General features: G+C 53.6%; 5 protein-coding genes and 1 non-coding gene across 6 annotated transcripts; 1 reads left to right on the forward strand and 5 right to left on the reverse strand.

Moving 5' to 3' along the window:
- Window positions 1-621: 621 nt before the first annotated feature.
- Window positions 622-1,972, reverse strand: BBK36DRAFT_1174130 (hypothetical protein; the record flags this gene model as incomplete). The annotated part of the gene is made up of 4 exons (XM_024895907.1): window positions 622-812; window positions 880-1,579; window positions 1,680-1,742; window positions 1,844-1,972. The coding sequence occupies 4 exons, from the start codon at window positions 1,970-1,972 to the stop codon at window positions 622-624; spliced, it is 1,083 nt and encodes a 360-aa protein (XP_024753715.1).
- Window positions 1,973-6,039: 4,067 nt separating this feature from the next.
- On the reverse strand, window positions 6,040-8,115 carry BBK36DRAFT_267 (DNA/RNA polymerase; the record flags this gene model as incomplete). The annotated part of the gene is made up of 2 exons (XM_024897999.1): window positions 6,040-7,813; window positions 7,901-8,115. 2 exons carry the CDS (start codon window positions 8,113-8,115, stop codon window positions 6,040-6,042), a joined length of 1,989 nt encoding a protein of 662 aa, XP_024753716.1.
- Window positions 8,116-9,348: 1,233 nt separating this feature from the next.
- On the reverse strand, window positions 9,349-10,782 carry BBK36DRAFT_1109091 (hypothetical protein; the record flags this gene model as incomplete). The annotated part of the gene is made up of 3 exons (XM_024889435.1): window positions 9,349-10,031; window positions 10,157-10,597; window positions 10,665-10,782. The coding sequence occupies 3 exons, from the start codon at window positions 10,780-10,782 to the stop codon at window positions 9,349-9,351; spliced, it is 1,242 nt and encodes a 413-aa protein (XP_024753717.1).
- A 3,647-nt stretch (window positions 10,783-14,429) lies between these two features.
- BBK36DRAFT_t16 lies at window positions 14,430-14,512 on the reverse strand. The gene has a single exon. It is a non-coding gene; the product is annotated as a tRNA-His (tRNA).
- Window positions 14,513-17,674: 3,162 nt separating this feature from the next.
- On the forward strand, window positions 17,675-18,122 carry BBK36DRAFT_16079 (hypothetical protein; the record flags this gene model as incomplete). The annotated part of the gene is made up of 3 exons (XM_024897706.1): window positions 17,675-17,846; window positions 17,924-18,009; window positions 18,078-18,122. 3 exons carry the CDS (start codon window positions 17,675-17,677, stop codon window positions 18,120-18,122), a joined length of 303 nt encoding a protein of 100 aa, XP_024753718.1.
- A 1,136-nt stretch (window positions 18,123-19,258) lies between these two features.
- BBK36DRAFT_1086996 (SET domain-containing protein) lies at window positions 19,259-21,739 on the reverse strand (the record flags this gene model as incomplete). The annotated part of the gene is made up of 5 exons (XM_024888968.1): window positions 19,259-19,420; window positions 19,466-19,561; window positions 19,634-20,086; window positions 20,167-20,549; window positions 20,623-21,739. Coding segments are annotated over 5 exons (2,211 nt in total), but the record flags the coding sequence as incomplete, so codon positions are not given.
- Between the last annotated feature and the right edge of the window lie 1,522 nt (window positions 21,740-23,261).

The raw sequence follows: 23,261 nt of genomic DNA on the forward strand, positions 1-23,261 counted from the left end.
ATGGCCAGTCCGGGGCAGCAAGATTTCAAGACAGTCCACCACCCGAGAAGCAATCGCAGATGAGCTTCTCTTTTCCCACCTTGCGCCAGGAGCCAGTGCTTTCAAACATATGCAGGCGTTATTCATCCAAGGCTATCATCGTAGCCGGCAACAAGCTCGGTATTTGACCCATCCGACACAATAAACCCATGCATCATTTGTCAATCAAAAGAAATTCGAAAGAGAAAAGACGGAAGGAAACGCGACATGCAAACTGAGGATTTCCAAAGAAGAAAATGAAAACCGGAGACGGCGGAAAAAGGAAAAGTCAAACTTGGCGCATCTCCTGAAAATTATCGGTCCAGAATCCGGGAAGGCTAAAAGGAGAGAAGCCGCAGAGAAGAAGCAGAAAAGAGAAGGGCGGTCCAGACCAGACTATTTTCCTGTGGGTTCCAACTTCTTTTGCGCAAAATCCTTGACAACTTAACTGGTGCCTGCCTGGGACGTTTATCTAGAATGATAGAACGGGAAGAGCAAGACATTCCGATCCAGGGGGTGACAGGTCGAGCTCTAGCCGAACGATTTGGACGAGAGATTCAACCCACGCCTCGCAAGACATGTCATCAAGCAGATCCCTCTCCCTTATCGGCGCGGCGGTGGTCGATGGTTCCTATCGCCTTCCCGGTCGCTGAGACGGGTACTTGATTCCCGCGGCGGTGTCTGGGTCTCCGCTGGGGGCACGGAAGTGCGAGTCGGAGGTGGTGTTTCGTCATATGCATGTCCCTGTGAGGCGTACCCTTGTGGTTGCTGAGAGGTTTGGCCTGCTGGGGAAGCTACAGAATCAGACGAACGAATTCAACTTGGATGCAGGCTTGGGGTGGTTTTTGGTGGGAGACGCACCTCGGCCGAAGAAGGGGTCCTGGGGCTGCGTGGCATAGACTGGAGCACCCGCAGGAGCCTGGGTAGGATACGGGTAGCTTGCTGGGGCGGGATATCCTGGCTGGACAGGCTGATTAGGAGCATACATGGGTTGCTGAGGCGCTGGAACAGCCGATCCAGGGTGGCCACCGGCATAGGGCTCATTGGAATAGTTCCTGGGAGGCATGTTGGCTCCGGTAGAAACATAAGGGCCATCCGGATTGGGGTATCCCTGGTTCATCATGGGGCCGCCTTGAGGATTCCCGCCATATCTGGCGTCAGGTACAGGAGATTGCTGAGGCTGCTGAAAGTTGCCATTGCCGCCATACGCACCGCCACTGGGAGGAGCGTAGCCCTGCGGCGCTTGTTGGGGTTGATACGGACCGGAGGCACCGTTATATCCTTGGGCGCCAGTTCCTGGATACCTTGGGGCGTCATAGAGACCATCACGAGGAGGATAGGAATCATCCCGGAAGGGTGGTTCAGTAGGGCCATGGTGCTGCCGAGACTGGTGCGTCTCAGAGTAGCGATATTGGACTGTAGGCGAGTTAGATCTCGGTCTAGGGGCACCGTAAGTGGCATCTCTCGAGGCGATGATACCTCCGCTGCTGTTGCGCGCGGTTTGCGCGCGGCGTTCCCTATCCCATCGAGCCGAGTCGGCCTTGAGATCCTCGATCATGGCCTGCGAAACCAAGGTTGTCATGTTTTAGCAACGGGTCCGGGGAAAGGAGACGGTTGGCACGGCCGGGAAGCGGGTCGGCAAGGAGAAGATGGGAACTCACGGTCGTCAGGTTGCGATAAGCCGTGATATAATAGCCTTGGACGGGTTGACCAGTCTGCGGGTTCTGAGGGAAGAAGAGCCGTTAGCGACCAGCCAAGTCGGGAGGGGCTTCACTTGTGCTCAGGTTGGGCGTCGTCCAAGCTGGTGCTGCTCAAGTCGGCGTACCTCATAGTGGCCGGGTCGCACCAGAGCATCGTTGCCCAGGTACCGGCAGATATCAGCGGAGATGACTTCACGGTCGATGCCATCACGGGGCACGAAGTACTCGTTCATGCGAGTCGTGGGTCGCGACATTGTGAACAGCTAACGGGATCTGGCTTGGGGAGGCAACGAAACTCAGGGACAAAGCAACGAGAGACGCCAGAGGGGGAGAGAGAGCAAGAGAGAGAGGAAGAGAAGAAGAGAGAGAGAGAGAACGAGGAAAGATGGAACACCTCAGGGCAGGACTGCTTGCTAAATGGAGGCGGGAAAGCAGCAAATAGCAGGACGACAGATGGAGGAATGGAAGACGCAGCAAAGGGTGGACAAGGGGTCGGCTGCAGCCAAGCACGAAAGAGGCGTATCGTCGAGAGAGAAGAGGAGAGAAGGAGAGGAAAAAGCGACAGCGACAGCTCGACTGGTCTTCTTGAGAAAAAAGGCGGATGATCTGGTGTGAATGGTGGGGTGGGGCAGTGAGGAGCATCGAGACGCTGGTGACCTCCCAGAGTGCTGCCGAATCGTTGCAAGGTCTTCGTTGGCTGCAGAGCTTGGCCTCAGATCCGCTGGCCCTTTTTTTTTCTCTCACCCCTGCTTCCTTGCTTGCTGCACTCCTGGTTGTCTGCACTGCTGCAGCACCCTGTTCCGTCTGACGGTTCCCAGTGGCTGTGGCGACGGCGAATGCGACCACCGCAGTGCAGTTGCAGTTGCAGCTTGCAGTTGACAGTGCTGATTGATGGGTGACGACGAGTGGATGGTGGATGCTGGATGGAGGGTGGATGGGCGGATTGTGATCGGCTGCCTGGATGGCCTGGGCTGGGCTGGGCCGGGCCTGACTGTCCCTGTGGCCACCTCCGTGCAATGGAGTTGAGTGAATGGGCGACTGGGCGACTGGGGGGCAGCTGGATGGAAGGATGGACCGGAGTGGATGGGTTGACAGGCAAAAGGGGACGGGATAGGACAGGACAGGACGTGGTGGAATGGAGATGGAACTGCCTGCTGACTCCCACAGGACTGGTGAGATATCACCACGAAGTATTATGCACGGCAATGTACGGAGCACAGCACAGCACGCACGACGCAACGCAACGCAGCTCGACTAAACGCCTCCTCACGGCATAGCAGCAGCTGCTTCTTTGACCGTTTCTGGCTCTCATGTTGATCTCTTCTCTTCCCGCTACCGCCAATTGCCTAGTATCGCCGGTATGGAGTGTGAGATGTTGGGCTCTGAATCTGCCTGATGAAAGATGAATTCTCCATCATTCAGCAGTTCCAGACCACTCGCTATTGCTACCCAGTCTTGCCAGTCGTGGGTAGGTCTGTATTCCGACTTCTTGTTTCCACGGCTAGCTACGACAAGCTGGACAGCTACCTACTGCTACCACTACTCGCTAGCACCACCGAGTAATAGCGGCTCTTGCTAGTAAAGGGGCCTTGGGGACCTTGTACGGAGTGATACAGGAGGGACCTTGCTTAAGTGGTGCGTATCCGAGTCTACCACCGCATGCTTGGAACCTATTGGCGGCTTGTCAAGGTGGTTGATGGGGCCCGTCGAAAGCGCCAGTCCCGAGCCCAAAAGTCGCCCTCGCTTCGCCTCTCCCGGGCCTTGAGGTTGGGCCTCGCTGCACGTCGCTGCAACGGGGATGGAGGGCGCGTCAAACGTCGTGGAATGGCCTGACGGGGCTGGGGATGGGCCGCCTATTACTATTGGAGCTTGCGTTTGCGCGAAGCGATTTCTGACACCGAATTGCTGATGCTATTGCTACCATGACTACACACGGCGTCCTTCGCACAGTTTGCTGCCTACCTCGTGGCAACGTACATACACAGATACCTCTTCAGGCACTCCATACCTTGGGAGCCAGCGAACTGCCTCCTATCCCGCCTGAGATGTGCAGTCAAAGCGCATCGCATTCTTGCTCTGGGTTTGAGTTTTTATGAGTACTATTATTTATTTGATTTGTTTTTTTTTTCGTCTGCCTCAACGTCTCTGGATTTCACGGTCCGACCGCCTCTCCTGGTCGTCAGAAGCTTTGCATTCCTCCTCTCCTTCACTTCCTCCCCCCCACCTCCTCCTTGCTCGTTATCATCCATCAGCATTGTCATGACCATCTTCTTCTTCATGGAATTCCCATGTCTTCCCTTTCTACCATCTTGGCGGTTGCTTATACCGTTGAGCTGAAATGACAAACAACCGACGGCAAGCCTCGCATTCTCCCCGCGCCAACCTCTACCCCAGCCGATGGTACCTGACTGGCGACAGGACGCATGGAGCTCCGTTTATCTCTGTTCCTGCTGTCTTGAACTCTTTGTTTTTGGACACTTAGACACTGACCAGCTGGCTTCCGCGCTCGTTGATTCGCCGTCTGCAGAGAGTCATGTTGCAGTGCGTTAGAGCAGCTCCTTTTGAAAAGTTCAGCGATATTGCGTGCGTGTCTGCGTGTCTGCATGTCTGCGTCCGAATGCGCATGTACCTACCGCGCATGCCGTATACACCTGCGTATATATTTAGACCACGCTGAAAGGGGTCAGATCGCAGCTCGGCAAAGAATGGCAAGACGAGCTGTTCCTACGGCATATGGAGCTTATTTGCTTCCCCAGACAGTCTATGTGAGGTACACACGAGATCGAGCGGGGATATCGATGCCGTAGATGGTACTGATGATTCTGACCCAGCGGCTTTCTTTCCCCGCAAGGCCCGAGTTGAAGCTGTGGCGAACGAGCTGGCCGTTGTACTTCAGAGACGGCCCCGTGCAAACTTGAGTTGCTTCGAAAAGGGAGGGAGGGGAGAAGGGGAGAAGGGGAGAAGAAAAAGTGTCTCTCGCCACGCTCATTGACTCGCCGCAACCCCTTCACGACGAACTGAGCTATCATACGATCTGCTGCGTTGAGCAGACGCGACGAGGGAGGAGACCGAGCATTCGACGCTTATTGTTTGTCTCGTCAGTTGGCCAGGTATACACTCTCACGAACTCTGTTCGGAGTTCAGTATCTTCGTCGTACGTGCGCCAGCAGCAAACGCATGCCAGAAGTTTTCGCCATGATATTCGTGGACCTGGAAGGCGTGGAGAGCCGTCCGTCCTCTTGCGCCGGCCCGCCTGCAGAGTTTGTCTTGAGATCAAGCTGGCTGGTTGATGAGACACACAGTCGGCTCCTACCTGTAATAGTACCTGCATAGCACCCCGGCGTACCGAGTACTCACGAACGGGAACTCCACTGTCAACTTCAAACAGTCTCTGGCTAAAGTCCATGTATTACCTCACCAGCGAGGGGAGGGGCTCATCAACGGTCCGCCGAGTTGGGTATCAACGCTTATGGTTGATTGACGCCCAACTGGTCGACAACTGGTTTCTGCACTAGCGTCCAGTTCCACCCGAGCCAATCGTCGTCACAGTCAAGAGCAATGACATGAATTGCCACTGCTTCTATGTCCAAAGTACTGGGACATAATGATGACATGTTGGGGGATATTGGAATGTGCCCGCGGTGCTGTGACTGCATGGTGCAGGCGTCTTTCTTGTCCCGGCCCAACTGCCGCCTTCTCCATCTCGTTTCTACTAGACTGCCGCCGTCATCGTTTACAAGTACAAGTACTTTGCCGGATGCACGCGGTATTCGCAGGATCTGGGTAGCACGTATGAAGCAAACGACGACTGGTACCAAGGCTTTGAAGGTCTTCACGAGTAGTACTATGGGTTGGTCACACCCTGGCGCGCCATCCGAGGAGGCAAACAAGGCTGAGACGCAGTATCAGCCGAGGCCCCCAAACCATTTGCTTGTTCATGGCTGAGGGATTCAGCTGATTCAGTCGGAGTACTTCGGCCGAGGACGTATAATCAGTAATTGCTGCGAGGCGCGCATCAGTGTGCGGATGTATTGCTATCGTTCACCCCCTTCTCAGGCTGACAAGAACGATTGCGCAAACATCAAGATAGGCCATACAGTGCCCGCTGTTAGCTGTCTCATGAGCAGCGGGTTGAGAAAAGAGAATCAGGCTGCTGCTGTGGATCATCTCGTCCTTCGCCATTGTGGCTTGCTGATCATGCGAGAAAGCTGGCCTGATTCGATGAGGAAATTCAAGGGAGATCCTCCGCTCTGAAATCTCTGCCAATGCTGAGCAAGCTTGCCGGCTGCGGATAACGCCCCGGAGCTTCGGCGGCCATTGCTCATCCAAATTTGAGCCTACTCTGTCCCTGCTCAAGCTTTGGGCCTCCGCGCCCCCGTCTAGTAGCAGGACCAGAGCTCCTCGACGTGTGGTTGCGGGAGGCGGCTGGCTGCTGAGCAGGTGTGGACATGACACGCTCACTATCCTGGATGTCCTTGGCGAAATGCCAGTCCTGATGACTTTGCAATGACACCTCGTCACTAAAGCTGGCTTTGCATCTGGGGCAGGCATAAATCGTGGAATGGACCGAGTCCTCTGGGCCTGATGTATCGTGGCCAAATCGAGATTCTGGCCCGCGAGCGTCTGCCTCCTCGGCCCCATGGTCGAGCCGAAAGGATGAAGAGGTGTCATCAACTGGTGGCTGCTTGACGTGAAGCTGCCCATTTACGCCGAGAGAGGCTGCATCCCCAGCATACCGCTTGGCGAAGAACCGCTGAATACTACTAGGTTCATCGAGTCGGAGTTTCTTGCTCGGTTGCTCCACGATCGGGTTTTCAGGCGCTGTATCAATGGGACGAAGAGGAGGGGGAGCTTCATCCCTCTTTTTGAAAAAGGCGCCAATGCCCATGTTGCCTTTGACGCCCTCTTCGAACCCGCCAACGCTCAGGCTCAAATTTGCACAGGGCCAGACGTCTCCCTCGGCCATGATCTGGTGAAGGAGCTCTTTAGCAAGAATGAACAAGGCTTGTTCATCCAAGGGCTTTCCAGTAGGTATTGGGCTCGACTTGCTGCGCGTTTGTCCGGCGTGACGGTGATGGAGATTGATTGTGCGTGGCCATCGCTTGTGCTCCAATATGCCTTCTTCGACAAGGCGAGAATAGATATCACCGGCAAAGATCCTGAGCCACTTGATGGCCTGCTCAGGGGTATTGATCGAGGGCCGGAAAGACTTGGCCGAGAGCATCGACTTGATCTGCGTACGGGAATTCACCTCGCTGTGGTCGATCCCTCGAATAGTGTTGTAGAGCCAAACGGCGGTTTCGTCGCCGAGTTTTGCCTTGATCTGGTCTAAGGGGATGTCGCGAAGCTCCTTGACGCTCTCCGTGTTGAACGTAGAGACGACTTGATCTCCCAGCTTGCCGCCGAGGTTCCGCATCTTAGTCACTTTGATGCCCGTTAGGAATGGCAGCACGGCTCGGCTGCGCACGACCGTTTGGGCATTGGGCTTCTTGAAGGCCGAGCCGAGCTTGCTGACGAGCTTGCTATTCGCGATACCGGCGGAACACGTGTATCCCAGCTTTTCCCGTATCTGTGCGCGGACGCCGCGGACTATTTCAGAACCCACCAACATGACCACGTCATCCCAGTCTGGATCGAGAGCCTCTTGCTCCTCTTCAAGGTCGACAAGGTTGTCCGTCTGCCAGTCGAGTGCGGAAGCAGAGGGGAAAGGCAGATTTTCAGTGGCGTCGCCAGACGGAGGCGGGGTGGACAACTCTGGAAAGCGGCGCAAAAGTTCGGCGTGGACCTGGGCCGAGAGATCCAGGAAGACTTCATCGATGCTGGCCTTTTCTACCTTTTGAAGGTCCTTTGGCAGACAGTCCTTAATCAGGGCGAGGATCTTCCTCGATTGCAGTCGATAAGGGTCAAGAGACACCTTGTCCGTTGCGATGTTGGCGGCAGCATCGTCCCGATATGCCCACTTGTCGTCGCCCTCCCTCCAGGTAGCGACGTGCTGCGCAATCAAATCCGGGCACAGCTTCTTGGCCTCGGTGACGTCGCAGTGGCGCCCAATCTTCCATTTCCTCGCGGGATAATTGATGGCAATGAGACCTTGCCTGGGATGCAACCGTGTTAGCCAGTCCGGACAGGATAGCATAAATTCACACGCACTGATGCTGGTGAATTTGGGAGGCGCTGCCTACCACTGCTGGACGGCGAGAGGCTTGTCTTCGGGAACGCCGAGCCGGACCATCTCGCACTGAGCATAGAATGCATCAAGATCTATATGCGCAATCACGCGCAGAGGCGTGGTCGTGCCATACGTCGCCAGCTGGGCAAGCTGCCGGTATGTGAAGCGTGAACGGCGTGCATCGCGCAGCGGTGAAGATGCGCCGCTGCCGGGAGACGACGAAGGCATATGGCGACGACTAGGGAGAAGCAGCAGAATGCGATGCTGGAGGCTGACGAGTGAATCTCATTTGAAGCTGAAGATGAGAGTTGAGATGTCGCAACATGTGAATGAAAAATGATAGTTGGTGTACTTGGTCGATGTTGATGCGCGACGCCAAATCTGGAGGTTCCCTTTGATCGGAGATTGACGGAACGACCCACACTGGACAGCTCCGTTAATCAGGTACCGATTGCTCCGTACATTCGGCATCGCTTACACACACAGAAGAAGGTACTCCCTATCTTGGTGCATCAACAGGCAAACGCCAACACAAAAGACAGACCGGACACCATGATCTTCTTTTCATCTGTTTGGATCCCTGTAATGAACTTAGTGGACGCCATTCGATATTCACTGCGGAAGAGAATTAGAGGAGTCGATGCGCCATACCGTCCGCGAGACGTTACTATATACTTCAGACATCAACACTCCTCGTCCGAAGCAGCATACCGATGGCGTATGTCACGCAGTTCATACAAAATTCCGAAAGAGCAGCCTTCACCGGCGTGAGTCCTGGTCAAATGCCGGATCAACCCGAAACGTGAATGCATAGTACGGCCGATGAACTCACAAACGGAGCATCTCTGCCAAGCTGGAGCCAAGCTGTGCCAGCAACAGTTGCCGACTCTAGACCGCGATCCGCAGAGGTAGCAACAGTAGAAGTAGCAGTATCAGCATGATTGTATGCGAAGGGGCTTGTGTCATCTTTTCTACGGAAGAAACAGTGACTAGCGACAAATCGGACAGATGAGACTGGTCGCAAAGATGTGATCAGATGTTATTTGGCTTGCTGTCGCCAGTTATTAAAGTCCTAGTTGTAATCCATCGTCTGTATCCGAATCGTTTGATGCGTTTTCCCATCCAGCCTAACCCACAGATATGTAAAGAACATCCTACTCCCGACCTTGCCTTGCCGTGTTCATAAATTATGTACATGTATTGTCCGGTAGAAGGAGGGATTCACAAAGGGCCCCCTGTCTATGCCCGTAATTGCAATAACGCCAACGTGAAAAGAAATAGGGGAACGGGGAGAACAGAAAGTGCCGACGCAGAAAAGCAGGGCAGTATGTGCGTGACAGAAAGTCAACGTAGCTGCGCCATCAGAAGGAGATTTTGAGAAACAAATCAGAGACAGTGGTAACACCAAGTACATGAAGTAGTAGCGGATGGTGAAGGGGAGTCGAACAGTCAATCGTTCAATCACTGACTGGCGCGCCGGCTTCCCCTCTCCTGCAACTCGACGCCATGTCCGCTGCGGGAAGAGGTGCCGAGCCCGGGGGCTCCATAGCGTTTCCTCAACCTGGAAACCAGAGGGCCAAATTTGTAGTCGCTCTCCATGCTGTCATGGTTACAGCACGGCGAGTGTCGGATAGGAAGCAACCACTCCACGAAGTTATCCCCCATGACGGACTTCCAATTCTCTTTGGCGCCCAGATCCCATGGGTTTTCGCGTGGTTTTGTGCGCAGTATGGCAAACTTGCGCTCCGCCTGCTGATCTCTGGAAGACATGGGGGCGTGATGGTTGAGCGGCTGCTGGCCCTCGGAGCCAGGTCGTCGCGGCGGTCCTCGAAGCGGATATACGATGACGTTGTACTTGTCCGACGGCGGAGTCGACAGAGGGATGCGGACCGCCAAGGTGGTGGTCTGTGGCCTCTTAAGCATATCGACGTTTGTGGTGTTTATCAAGATGTAGCGAATAGAGGTGAGCGCCATGCCGCATGTAAAGGTGCCGAAAAGGCAAGACAGAACGATGATCGCGAGAGCCCAGCCATCAAGAGGGTCTCCATCTTTGTGGTGCTGCGAAAAGGAGTATGCTCCCACAGAGAGACTCACGGCGCAGAAGAGGCCGCAATAGAAGCAGAACTGCGTAAAGAAGTTGAAGGCTATGGTTCCCACAAAGGACACGATCGTGTGTTAAGATCTCAAAACTCTCTCCTCAACCAGCATACGGAACAAGACGTGGGATTTTCTGTTCTTTCTGCGAATAAAAGGGATGCCAAAAACTCACAAGTCTCGGAGACCATGCCACCAACCCAGGGGCAGAAATGGTCCATCTTTCTGACGCAGCGGTTCAGATCGCTTGAGTGATGCGAGCGGTCAGGCTTCCATTGCTGACACTCTGAGCACCACTTAGGCCGGCCGTCGGCCTCACAGACGAAGACGTCTTTGCTGTAGAAGGCCTCGAGGCCGGGGCTATCCGGGTTCGGGTCGGGAGGCGCCAGCGCCCTGTCCTCGACATCTCGGTTGCGTTTACGTCGTTTTCGAAGTTTCTCGGCAGCCTCGCGCTCGGTTTGCTCCTCGGGAGCCAGAGGGACGACGCCTGGGTTCAGTTGGACGGTCAAGAAGGTTCGGATATAGGCGGCCATCATGAGGACGAAGAAGAGGAAGTAGAGGACGAGGAAGGCCGTGACGACGCCTGACTGGTGTTTCTTTCTGTACAGGTAGTTGACTACAAGTAGATGGACGTCCTGATCAGCAAGAGGCGGGCGCCCTATCCATCTGGGTACGATACTCACTACAAAGACGATCGACGACTGCGTAGGTGGCCACGCCTAAAACGCCGAGAATAAACAAGGGAACGATGCGCACTGCCCATCGCGTGCTGGCGCGACTGCTGTGATGCGGGCGCGACATTGCGACACCATGATGGCAGGTTCTCGCTGCCCTGGAGTTGCGCTGCTCTGCCCGTCGCTGCTCCGGGTTTTGTGTCGTCTGGACTAGTGGTTTGGGGGGAAATCTCAGCTGCAAGATGCGATGCTCGATGATGATGGGTATAAGCCGTAATCTTAATCTTACCGGGACCGGGATCCCGGCAGCTGCAGGTCGCCAATCGATAACGACTCGTACTGTATAAATGGGTGCTTTCTTCGCCCTAAAGGACAGTGCTAATAGTGTGCGTCACTCATGCTTTCCCTTGTCGCAGCTCATTTCAATTCCTCCCTGTATTTCGTACCTTACCTTGTAAGGTACCTACCTGTAAGGTAACCGAGGATTATCAACGACGGAACGTTCATCTTGATCCTGACAACTGTCAAGATTCTGCCTCGACATTGTCCTCGTCTACTTGACATGATTCTCCCAGCCAATGCGCTGATTCAAGTGAATGCACATCATCGATACCTTGTCACTGGTCTCCTCTTCGTCTCCATTCCATCCCCGCCCCCACGCTTGACAGCCTGTCGAACTTGCGGCTCTGCGCAAGGCTTCGAGGCTGTCTCCGGCGCTGTGAGGAGACAGCCCTCCCAACTGGACAGATGCTACAACACCATCAGGGGAGTCCTGCAGCCACATGCCCTTCTGAGGCCTGCTTTGTCGGCCCTTCATGGGCATCCCATCCATTCAATTGAGCCCGTGGTGCCGCACATGCAGGCTATCAACAGCTGAGCCGGACAACACACGAGGCTCATCTTTTTGTAAAGTCCTTGTTGCGGCTGTTCGCATGCTGAGATGCAATATAAAAGCCCGCCCATCCGTCTCTGCTTTTCATGTGGCCATTTGCTCGTTTTCATGTTGCGTTTCCTTCTTCTGTCTATACGACTGCTGCTGCTTCCGTGAGTAAGCTGCATGGAGGAAGCTCAAGACCGCCCAACCTATGGAATTGTTAGATCGATGAGTATCAGACCCAGCCAAAGGCCAAATAACTTACTCACAATCCCTTAGGTACTCACAATGAACACTATTACTCGCTCATTTGGCTTGTATTTGAGAGGTAGCTTCCCTTCTTGAGCCATTTGTTGGCGCGAAGGCCATCATCGTCACATTGCCCAGGGTATTTTGCAAGCATCCAGCTCACTATACAGACAAAAGATTATGGCAAAGAGATGGAGAGAAGAGACAAAGAGAAGACCTCTGAGCTAACGCATGAGCAACAACTCTACTCCCTGCCGAGGTCAGTTACAAGTGTTGATCCGAGCTCACCACCCAGCCTCGTCGGGATACAATCGGCCACATCATGGCAACAACACCGGCGCAACTCTTGCGCGAAGCGCTTGCCGACTTCGAACGCTCCCTATACAACGGCTTGCCACCATTGCTTGCTTTGAGCCATTACTGGTGTCACAAGGGAACGAAGAAAAAGATCCTTACCAAATGTTCACCTGACGATATTCCCCTGCAAGGCTTCCCAGATTTCGCGCAAGGCGAGCAACTGCGCCTGCGCCTTTTTTGGAGTTTCGTAGCGCCAAACAGGGTCTATCATGTCTTTCGCTCCCCTATCGCTGCTCAATCTCCCAGAACTCGGCCTTCTCTGACCATGGTGATGTTCTTATTACAGTTTTGAACCCCCTCGGCAAGCCACCGGGCTTTCACCAAGTGGAAATCCTGTCGACTAAAGGTCGTGATAGACCCATCTTGCTGCCGGCCATATGGCCGACTATTGGCCTTTTTCCTTTGCGTAGCTCAACGAGGAATTGAGGCTGGTTTGTGCAGCAGTCTCATCTAGATATGCTGCGAGGAAGCCCTGCTTATAAGAATGGGTTGCCCGCTCCAGAAATCCAGTCGTGTCGTTTCTCAACTCAGAGCATCGAGCATCACAGTCCATTTGGGATAGCAAAGGATCACTCTAGCCTCCTTCTTATTTACTTTTAATATCTGGACCTCACTCGGCAAAACCACACCAAATTCTAAAGCCAATTCAAAGCCAACCTCCACCTCAAAGATGGGCTCTGGAAACACGCAGGTCGTCAACACCTGGCGGTGCTGCCAATGCGGAATGGCAGGATTTCTCTGGGAGGTTGATCTGCAATGCACGGAAATTGGTTGCCAGCACCGCCGCTGCAGCAACTGCGTTGTCTCCAAAGATGCCGTGGGACCAGTCCGGCCCGCGAAATGATGTGCCAGTGGTTTCTTTACCCCTGGCGGTCGTCCATAGAACTGGCTCTGGCGTTTTTAAGATACCCGGTTTCGCTCTAAAAGTCTACGGTTCTTCTTTTTTCTGCGCCCGGATTTCCTTATATGGCTCTGTTATGTTTCCTTTGGTGTTTGGCGAAAGGGGGAAGGGGATGGGGATGGGGAGGGGCATTTCCAACAATACTTCGCGAGACCATCATTGCAACAAATCCCGTCCTCAACGAGCTCTGCGAACGACTTGGCAATATCCACGAAATGGTTGCGTATTTCAGATCACAGATCCGTTTGAAAGAGAGAACGACGGAATTCTGCTTGGTAGGGGATGTCGCGACACATCGCAAGACCATGTCACCTCCTCCTGAATAATCTGGGCGGTGGTCTTTCCTTGTTTCTTTTCCTTTGTTTTTCGTTTGGGTTTTCCGTTTTGTGGCATGGCTGTGCCGTCCATTCGTTCCATGTACCGAGAATATAGATAGCGCGTTAGGAGTTCGTTCTTTATTAAAAAGCTCCCTTTTCGCTGCCATATAAGAGTGCGATTCCCTTGTCCACAAAGCTTCAGTGTGGTTTGTACTATGAGGGTAAAGAGAATGAGTCACGATCCTGCGTATCGTCCTCCAACTGAGCAACCCATCCAAAGACAGTATATTGATTCACTTTTCAAGTCTCTGTATGAAAGATCGTCGAGTTTGTCTTCTTGAAACGAGGCTGAGCGTCTCCACGTTTTGAGGCTCGATCGTACCTGCAGGGGGCAGTGTTTCTTACCAAAGTGCTAGTGCTACTATAGAGATGGGTGAGACATCACCAAGGCTTAGCTTTAGTAAAATGATCAACGGTAACGTGATGAACTTCGTCTATTGCTCTGACCGCCTTTTGTAAAATGGGTATATGATAACCCAGCGATACGTTGTTGCCTTTTTTCCAGTTTGTGTTTTAGCTGGTAAGGCGCTCAAACTGAGCCTTCGTACCTAGAGTGTGGCTGAGATGGAACCCATCCCTTCAATCCACAATAATGAGTTTTGCGGTGAGACATTCATTGTCTACCCCAAAAATACGGCATTCACAAAAGGAAATCCCGAAAAGATTTTGAACTTCCAATTGACAAACTGGGCTGAATTTGGGGTTGTGAGGTCTCTCGGTATAAGTGATAGCTGCTCTTACCCATTCTCCAGCTGCTTAATAAGCGATCCACTTTCATGCAGTTATCGTCGTTCTTTTCAAGAAGTAGAAGGAGTGACGAGAAGGTCCTCAATCATCATACAGCTGCAATGAATACCATAATAAGCAGAAAGGAATAGCAAGCAGTGAAGCATCTATGTATCTAGCAGTATCAAGAACCAGCCGAGAAGTTCAAAAATGACCCATATGGGTAGGGCAGTGAGGTGACGATTGCAAGAGTGCCACAGAGAAAAAAAAAGCAAAAAATGAAGTTTTTATGCCATAACGAGGAATCGAACCTCGGTTTTCAGTGTTTCCCTTAGGCCACAAACTGATATAATGACCACTATATGATTATGGCTTTTCAGATGTCGATCGGCCAATTATTGTTTCTTATGAACCCATCACAGCCAATGCCTTCTGGACACGCAGGAATCTCCCATACACATCACGCCTTCGAAAACTATCTGCCACACCTTACAACTTGAGTCGCTTCGACCTCAGAGCTCCCATTATCAGAGGACTGGCTTCAATGCCTGCGATACATGAAAGTCTACCTAAGCACAACTAGTATATGTACCCCATCACAAGTTACATTTTGACGCCCAGCTTCTGCTTCCCACTCTCGCCAACATCTTCATCGTTGTAGGGTAATTCGGTTCCATTTGCCAACCACTCGAATAGCCCATCTGGCTGGCGTCTTTCACGTTACGTATTCAAACGCTTTGTCCTGCAGCTTTGCCGAGATGCTGATTGACATTTAGTATCCTGAACTGGTGATCCCAGTAGAATCCTGACATTACTATCCCGCCTCGAGCCGACCTTACCAGCTGATGTAATACGGCGCGGCTGCCCGGCAACCAAGACGACGCCATGCATGAATATGTTACACGCATATGATTGCCACGGGCAAACGGGCGTCAATAGCGTGGGAGGTTTGAGGCCTCTGAGACAGTTGCTCCTGAGAGATGAGCTCTCGAATTCCTGGTAGCTGGTAAGGCCACGTCCCTCCCTTTGTTCGGCCAGACACACCAAGACGCCAAACTGAGACCTACAGACAACAACTTCGTGATAGTAAATCAATGTTGTTGATGCTGCAGTTGTGAAGTGGAAAGAAAGGCGAAAACAAGAATTAACTTGACTGAAATGGCCGAAAACAATCCCTGCCTTTTCCTCACCAATGATTCTCTGTCCTGAACGCCTCCAGCTTACAATACGGGGGCAGCTGAGGCGAGTCCCATTGTTCGATCGGAGAGGAGCACTCGTCCCAGCGTCATGCCAAGGATGGCACTTTGCAGTTGCATCTCATGCGCGTCTAATCTAATTCAATGGGGCAATGGCCTATCAGTAGCCCTGTACTTTTCGTACCTGGCCGCCCGAATGTCCTTGGTTTTTACCAGGAAAGCTGCGGGATGGGCGTTGTGGCTTGCCACCCATTCTCATCCTCGTATGGTCCGGGTCCGGGATATCTGCCGGCAAGCCATCCGTCAGACAAGCCACAATTTGAATGAAAAGGGACGTGGTATGGACGAGACGTAGCCGCCGTGATGCGCCAGGACAGGAAGTTTCCTTGTTTTTTCTTTGTTTCTCAAATTACGATGCATGCAAAGGCGGCCATGGTGCTGGCCGTTCTCAGCCGCTGGTCTGCGTGGCTGTGATGAGTCCATCAAACACGAGGCCCAACACTTAGACCACTTGCTGTGGCTCCTGTAGGTGGTACAGAAAGGGCATGCATGCATATCTGTACAAGGTATGTGCTCTATACTTGGGAACGCAGAGCAACCCTGTCTGCTCACTGGTGGCTTGGAGCGATAACCCGAGAAGAGGAGCATCTGGGTTTACCAGTGCCACCTCAGTGGTTCCCTGACAAGTCCGAATCACCACTTCTAGATGGTACGCCCGACGTTGTGTCTAGGAAACTTCCCGTAGATCGTCCAAGAAGGCTACTGTGTGGCATCAGCTCACCAGGTACAGGATAGTTGATGGGCGTCAAGAAGTCTTTCTCGCCCCTTGACTCACAGACGGAAGATGCAGTTACCGAATGCACGACGTGCATAATGGGCTGTAAGTGGTTACACTGAGAGCCACGCTTTTGAATGGTTGGATCTCCAGAGATCCATGTCATTGCCAAGGGCGACTAGTATCGAAAGAGGGAGACCGAGTTGCAAATCTCCTGATCCTCAACGGCAGTTGTGAAGGTACGTCATCCTATTGGCCCAGACCTGCGTTAGAGGCTTCACAACTTTCTCACAAGCCTCACCAACGCTTGGATAACTTGTGAAGAGACTTATACTAGGACTCTATGGGCCAGTCTCTCTTTGTCTCAGGCTTCAATTCAAAATTCCTATAATCCCAAGTGACGAGTAATTGAAATCAAACTCAGCTGAGAACAGTTCGTTGAGCTTCTCCATCGACTGAATCCCACAGACAAGGTTTGCCAAGCTCACTCTCCCACGCCTTGGACAGACGGCTTTGCCCAGCGTCAGACCAGATCATGGCGCACCCTCCATGACCCAACAGATTTTGTTCAACTGTAGTCGTAACTTGTCACAACTCATGTAATGAATCCTTCTCACCGGGTGGGGACTGCGGCTGGCGGATAAGAATTCCTCGAGAGTCCAGATGCGGTTGGTCCATTCGCCACCGTATCTAGATTCAGCGCCTTCATCTCGATCACCGAGACATCCTGCACTGCCTCGAGACATACATTGCAGTCCCATGAGCCTTGAGTCTCAATATGAGCTCTCTCAGCGTGTAACCCGGGAAAGAATGAAGCCCCAAAATAGGACCAATCACCCAGTTGAGTTCATAACTCTAGGATGGGAAAGGGGGCGAATTCGGGCACTGGTTTTGTGAAGCTCAAGTGACGATACCTCCCCTCAATATTCTGGCATCGTACAGCAGAGAGACAACAGATTCACGCCTCCAGACGAACATGAGCTGACTTCGACGGAAACATGATCCATCAGCTCAACCATCTCGTTCCAGTATCTGATCAGCATCAGCTCCTCAGCATCCGAGCAAAGGACGGGATAGAACAATCCGGGCACGAGCACCGTCTCCCGTCTCTGCTGCTGTCACCGTGACACAACCTGATATTAGATATCCACCTTGGTTTATTACTCTTGCAGAGAAGTGGGCAGCTGGTGATACCATTGGGACATGCAGGACGTGGTCGGGCCAGCTGAACTGTGCCCGAAGAAAGAGTTGGAAGCGTCGATGACGGCGGGCAGGGAGATGTGCAAGGACCTCAGCCGTCATGTTGTGTTTCCAAGTTTTGAAATTGTTGAACGGAAGGAAGAGGATGGCTGCCCGGAGTGGTCATAGGAAGAGAGCATCGTTCGATCGAGGGAGTGTTGTAGAGCCTCAAAGAAGTATAAATATACCATCTCTTCTCCTTCAGTCTCGCCTCCTTCTTCTCCTTCATCAGCACCAACTCCCAGCCTGAACAACTCCAGTACAACTTCCCAACCAGCCCTCTTTCGAACAACTCAATCTTTTTGACTTCTTCACTCTCTTCAAAATGAAGTTCTTCGCCATCGCCGCTCTCTTTGCCGCCGCCGCCGTCGCCCAGCCTCTCGAGGTTCTCGAGGACCGCAGCGGCAGTGGCTCCGTTTGCAACCCGGGCCTCTTCAGCAACCCCCAGTGCTGTGCCACGCAGGTCCTCGGCCTCATTGGCCTCGACTGCAAAGTCCGTAAGTTGAGCCCTCATCAACAAACAATCCTTTTCTTTTGAAAGTCATCCTTTCTGACTCCTTTTCCGCACCAATAGCCTCCCAGTCGGTTTACGACGGCACCGACTTCCGCAATGTCTGCGCCAAGACTGGCTCCCAGCCTCTCTGCTGCGTTGCCCCTCTTGTAAGTCCATTCCCAGCTTCAGCTCCTGGCTTTTGACGGGAAAATCACCTCTAACACCCAGCTTCCAGGCCGGCCAAGCTCTTCTGTGCCAGCCCCCCGTTGGTGGTGCTTAAGAAGCTTCCCGTCATCGGACAGAGTATGCCCGCGAGAAAGCCCGCAAAGTGTTGATGAGAGGACCAATTCCGGTACTGGGAAAGTTGGCTCGACGTGTTGGGGCAGGGTTTGGGCAAGATGTGTAGATATTCCATTCGTTACGCCATTCTTTCCTTAATTATTTCAGTACAATTTCGTATTCAGAGAAATCCTTCATTGTTTGCCATGTGACTGTTGGAAAAATATGATGAATCTTAGTCCACGGTGTCCGTAAATGGTGGAAATTCCCAACTGAAGAGAGAAGAGAAGTTGGACCTCTCAGGGGTGGGACTCGATGAGAATTGACGAAAGTTGTTGGGGACGGGCCGAGAACAGCAGAGATAGACGAGATGCATAAAGGATCGTCCGAGTAAAATGTATCTCGAGCAAGTCAATAGAATCGTGAGGACGACTCCCATGTGGGCCTCTACCGCAGAAACTCATCGGGCATTGCCTAAGGCAACTCCAAACGTTAGACCCAGAGAAGCTTTTCCACATCGACATGCACATTCAAGCGAGCATCTGAACTCAAGAGTCAAGTCACGTTCTCGTCGAAAGATGGCATAGTACCCAAAATCATCAGCTCTCATTATCGCCTAAACCACAGAATGTTTGCCCGTCCCCCAACTCCAAAACGTTACTACAAAAGACACGGGCGAATTCAAAAGACCTGGAAAAAAAGCAAACCTTTTTTGCGACTCGTTCCCCTCCTTTGCCCTCAAATGATGATCCATCACCAAATAAAAGAAAAAGAAGATGGAAATAATACATGGAAAGCATAATTGGAAACCAGGGGGGAAAATATCTATCACGCACCTTGTCCCCACACCAAAGCAACAAAGGGGAAACTGAAATCCGAGAAAGAAAGAAAAGAGAGAGAAGGTTGACCAGAAATGGAATGAGAAATGACTCAAAAAGGTGGTCTCATACTCTCAGTATGCCATGGCGCAGAACGCTCAGCGTTGTCCGAACAGAGACGGGGGCGAAAGGCTGTGGTAAACAAGAGCAGCCGCACGCAGCGTCTGCAACGCACACATACAGGCTGCTCGAGAAGCCATGCTGAATCGCATCCCATCCTGCCGTCCCGGGACGTGCACCCTTCCCAGCTTGAGTTCGCTCAGACGGCGGCAATGATTTCGGTGGCTGCGCTGACGGTGATCGTTGAGCTGATCTGCTTCTTGTGTTGGCCTTTGGGCTTCACCGAGCTCTTGACCAGCTTGATGCTGACTTTGGAGTGCGTCTTCTTCCCGGTTTTTGCGGATTGAGCGTCCTTTTTGGACTGGGCAACCTTCTTGGAGGGTAAGACCTTGGAGGCCTTGGAGACCTTGGCGGGCTTCGTGAGCTTCGTCTTCCCCATCTTGATGGGCTTGAGAGTTTTGACGGGCTGTAGGCCCTTTGCAGGCTGAACGGCCTTAATGGGCTTGAGCTGTTTCTGAGCCGGTTTCAGGGCCTTGCCAGGTTTGAGGGCCTTGATGGGCTTCAATGCCTTGACGGCCTTGAGAGTCCTGATGGGTTTCGCCTTGGGCTGCTGCGTCTTGGGCTTCTTCGCCTTGGTGCCCGGCTCCTCGTTCTCCTCGTTCCCCGAGAGCTCACCGAGCTTCCGCTTGCCGCCCTTGACCTTGCCCTTGGCGGCACTCTCAACAGTCTCCTTGGGTGGCTTGACCCCCTTTGGCTTGGGCCCCAACACGCCTCGGCAGTTGGGCTGTCCGCAGAGACACTTTTGGACATTCTTGGCCGAAAAGGGGTCAAAGTTGTAGTCATACGTGAGCTCCTCGCCGGTCATGATGGGCCTGTCGCCGGCAAAGAGAGCCATTCTAGGCTGCCCCGAGACGATCCATTTGATCATTCGGCAGTTGGGATTGCAGCTATGGTTTACGAATCGGGCGATACTGCCCGTGGTGGCATCAATAATCATGTTTTGGTCAAAGCTCATTAAGTAGTAGCACTGCCGAGGAACAAGGAGAGAAGCAACGTTAGCCCCGTGACATGACATGGCACATGTAGCGCTTTACAAGATGGACATACCTCGTTATCTTTGTAGACTTCGTTCATTCGTCGTTCGCATTCCTCCTCGGTGATGATCTCGCCCGCATACTCCATGATGATCTGGTGAGGCTTGAAGCAGCGGTTGCTGCGGACGCCATAGCCGCGGTCCGCCGTCTTGATCACCTCAACTCCAACGCGGTATTTGCCGCCCCTGGCTCGCCGGGCCGTCAGGTCGGCGAAGGCGCGGTTTGTGCAGTGGGCCTTGCCAATGTTGCAGTTCGTGTCGTCGCATTCGTAGAGCATGATTCTGTTCTGGCACGACTCGCCGCAGCCGTCCTCTGGCTTGCACACACACTTGGACTGATAATCGAGGATGTGCGGCATCTTTTTCCAGACTTCTTTGGACTCGCCAATAAACCGGTCTAGATGGGCGCGCATGTTAGCATAATCTCTTTGCTGTAGAGACAAGGGCATAGCGGGTGGCGTGGCACATACTCTTGGTCATCTTCTTCCACTCGTCCGGCTTCGGCTGGCCAGGCGGGAGCGGGTTGCAGACATGGAACGGCAGCTTGAAATCGCGGCCGGTCAACAAGATCCGGAAGCCCGTGAAGATGGGCGTGGGCATGACCTTGTTCTCCCTGCGTGGCATGAGCTCGGGCAGTTGCGCCAGCTGCTTCTTCTCGGCCGCCGTCAGCCCTCTCGTGATGTCTTGCGGCATCTCTTGCCCCGCGTAGAGGCCCTTGTTAAGGTACTTTTTAACCCTCCTCTTCTTGGGCTGGGCGACAGGTTCTACCGATACCTCCTCGACCTTGATCTCCGCCTCTTCTTCGACCCTTGCCTTCTTGCGCGCCGGCTGGGGCTCTGCGGCCTGGCTGGGGTCGACGTACTTGCCATTGGACCAGACGCTGTGGATGACGGGGCGGTCGTCGATGTGGTTGTACTCCTTTGTGTCCTGCAGGCGTCGCAGCTCGCGTGTCAACCGGACTTCCTTTTCGACTCCGACGCCGGCCGTCTTGCGCCCGCGCTTGCTGGTGACGGAGAGCTTGGCCGCAACAGCCGATACCGGCGTCGCGCCGGCACTCGCGCTGCCATTCGGAGCGGCAACACGCGCCGTTGACCGCAGCGAGCGAGGTGATGCCCGTGACGTGCGTTGCGCGCGCGGCGTGCTCTTTCTGCCGGGAGAAGCCTGAAGGTTCAACGCGTCAATGGTCGAGCTGGTGGCGGCGGCCGATGCGTCGCGCGGCGCATCAGCAGGGGCGTCGCCTGGCGTGACCGTGCTGCCCGCAATGGTCCGGCGCCTGCGGTCGGCCACGATGTCCCCCTTGGCCCGGCGTTTGCCATGCGCGCTGGTGCCGCTGAGCTTGGCCAGGTTGTAGACGGGCAGGCTCGTCCGCGCGCGCTGGGGACGGCGAGGCGAGGGCACGTCAGCCGCGGGCAGAGCGGGAGCTATCGCGACCACGGTCGAGTCGTCAATCACGGTGATGACATCGTGTTTGGAGGTGTCCGAGTGTTGGCTGTCGGTGTCGGTGACCGTCGTCGGGGGCGTCGAGCTCGACGACGCGAGGTTGGAGGAGTCGTCCGTCGCGGTTTCAATCGAGCTGCTGCTGTCGATAGCAGCGAGCAGAGACGACAGCATGGCTGCGAGGCGCGAGTTGCGAGGTGTGCGAGGTGCGATTCGGCGCGGCGGGACTTATAGCGGCAGCCGGGGTGCAAACATGAAGTGGCGGCAGAGGCAAAGCAAACAACAACAAGAGCAGGAGAAACAAGGAACAATAGTAAGGTAGGCAATAATAGCAGCGGAACAAGGCAAACCAGGCGGCCGAATAAACAAGAAGAGATGCCAGAAAACCAATCAAAGAGCAGGAATAGCCGGATTCAGCCTGCGCGAATGGCTTGTACTCAGACCAAGCCCAAGCGGAGAGGAAAAGGGAAAGGGAAGAAGAAAAGAGAAGAGAAGAAGTGCAAGGGAGAAGAAGGTGAAGGTCGCAGGTTGGCTGCTAACGGTCCCGTCGAAAAAACGCGGGTGCACGCGTGAGAGCTGCTAACTAACGTAGCCAGCAGAGACAGATAAGCAGCTGGAGGCGGATTTGCCTACTACCTTAGTACCGTAAGGCAGGCGGGTAAGAGGAGGGAAAAGGCAAAAGGGCGGCCCCGGGACTCGGCTGGATGAATAAATAAGAGGAGAGAATAAATGGAGGAGGGCTTCCCCCTACTAAGAAGAGACAAGCTCGGCAAATAGCCAAAGCAGCGCCTCTATCTTTTTTTTTCTGTGATCTCGGGTTTGACTCGAGTCAGGGCCAAACCACGTTGCTGGTAAGGTGTTTGATGTTGTGGAATGGTCGGTATGCGGTCTGTAACTCAGTCCTGTTAGAGACAACGCGCCTTATATAAGGTGATGTTCGACGTTGGTGCAAGGACGGGATGCTCTGGGGCATGTGCGCTCGTACCTTGTGTTGTGTGTGCACGTATCCTCCGCGTGCTCCGGACGAGGGTGAATGTGAGCGGCGAGTGAAGGCGAGGCGTGTGTGTATGTGTGTGTGGGTGTCCTCGTGTGTAGGAACTACTGCCTTGTACCTTAGCAGCAGGTGAGAAGGTAGGTTGGGTGGTAATATGTCAGAACGGGATATCGGGATGTCGTGATGGTCAGGTATGCGGTATTGATATGCGTGCTTTTGTGCTCCGTAATGGCACCAGGCCAGACCCTTTTCTTTGCCCGTGGACAGACCAGGGACCGAGTCTCCTCGATCTGATAGGCGAGGTGAGCAGCGAGGCCACTTAATGGCTAACCCGCCTTTTTTTTTCCTACCTTGATCAAATAGCCAAGACAAGGCCTGTTTTTTTGCCGGGCTTGACAGTCAGGGGTGGTGACGGGGAGCCACAACTGAGGGTCGATAGGCACCGAGACAAGAGACGATCCGGGATGAAGTCGAGCGTAATACGGCCGAGCAGTGAGAAGGGGGCAAAAGGCGGAGGAGGATCCGACCCGATAGAGATGAGGGTGGCGCTAAGTGAGAAACAGAAGGCCGACTGAGGCTGTCAAAGTGAAGAAGCTGAAGAGTGTATGTGTATGACTTTGTTGCTGCCTGGGCTTCGTTGTTCGATCTTCTCTGCCTCTTTGTGTGTTCGAGGGTTCT

The sequence above is a fragment of the Trichoderma citrinoviride genome (genome assembly GCF_003025115.1).
Source record: "Trichoderma citrinoviride strain TUCIM 6016 unplaced genomic scaffold BBK36scaffold_1, whole genome shotgun sequence".
Taxonomy (NCBI): Eukaryota; Fungi; Ascomycota; class Sordariomycetes; order Hypocreales; family Hypocreaceae; genus Trichoderma; species Trichoderma citrinoviride.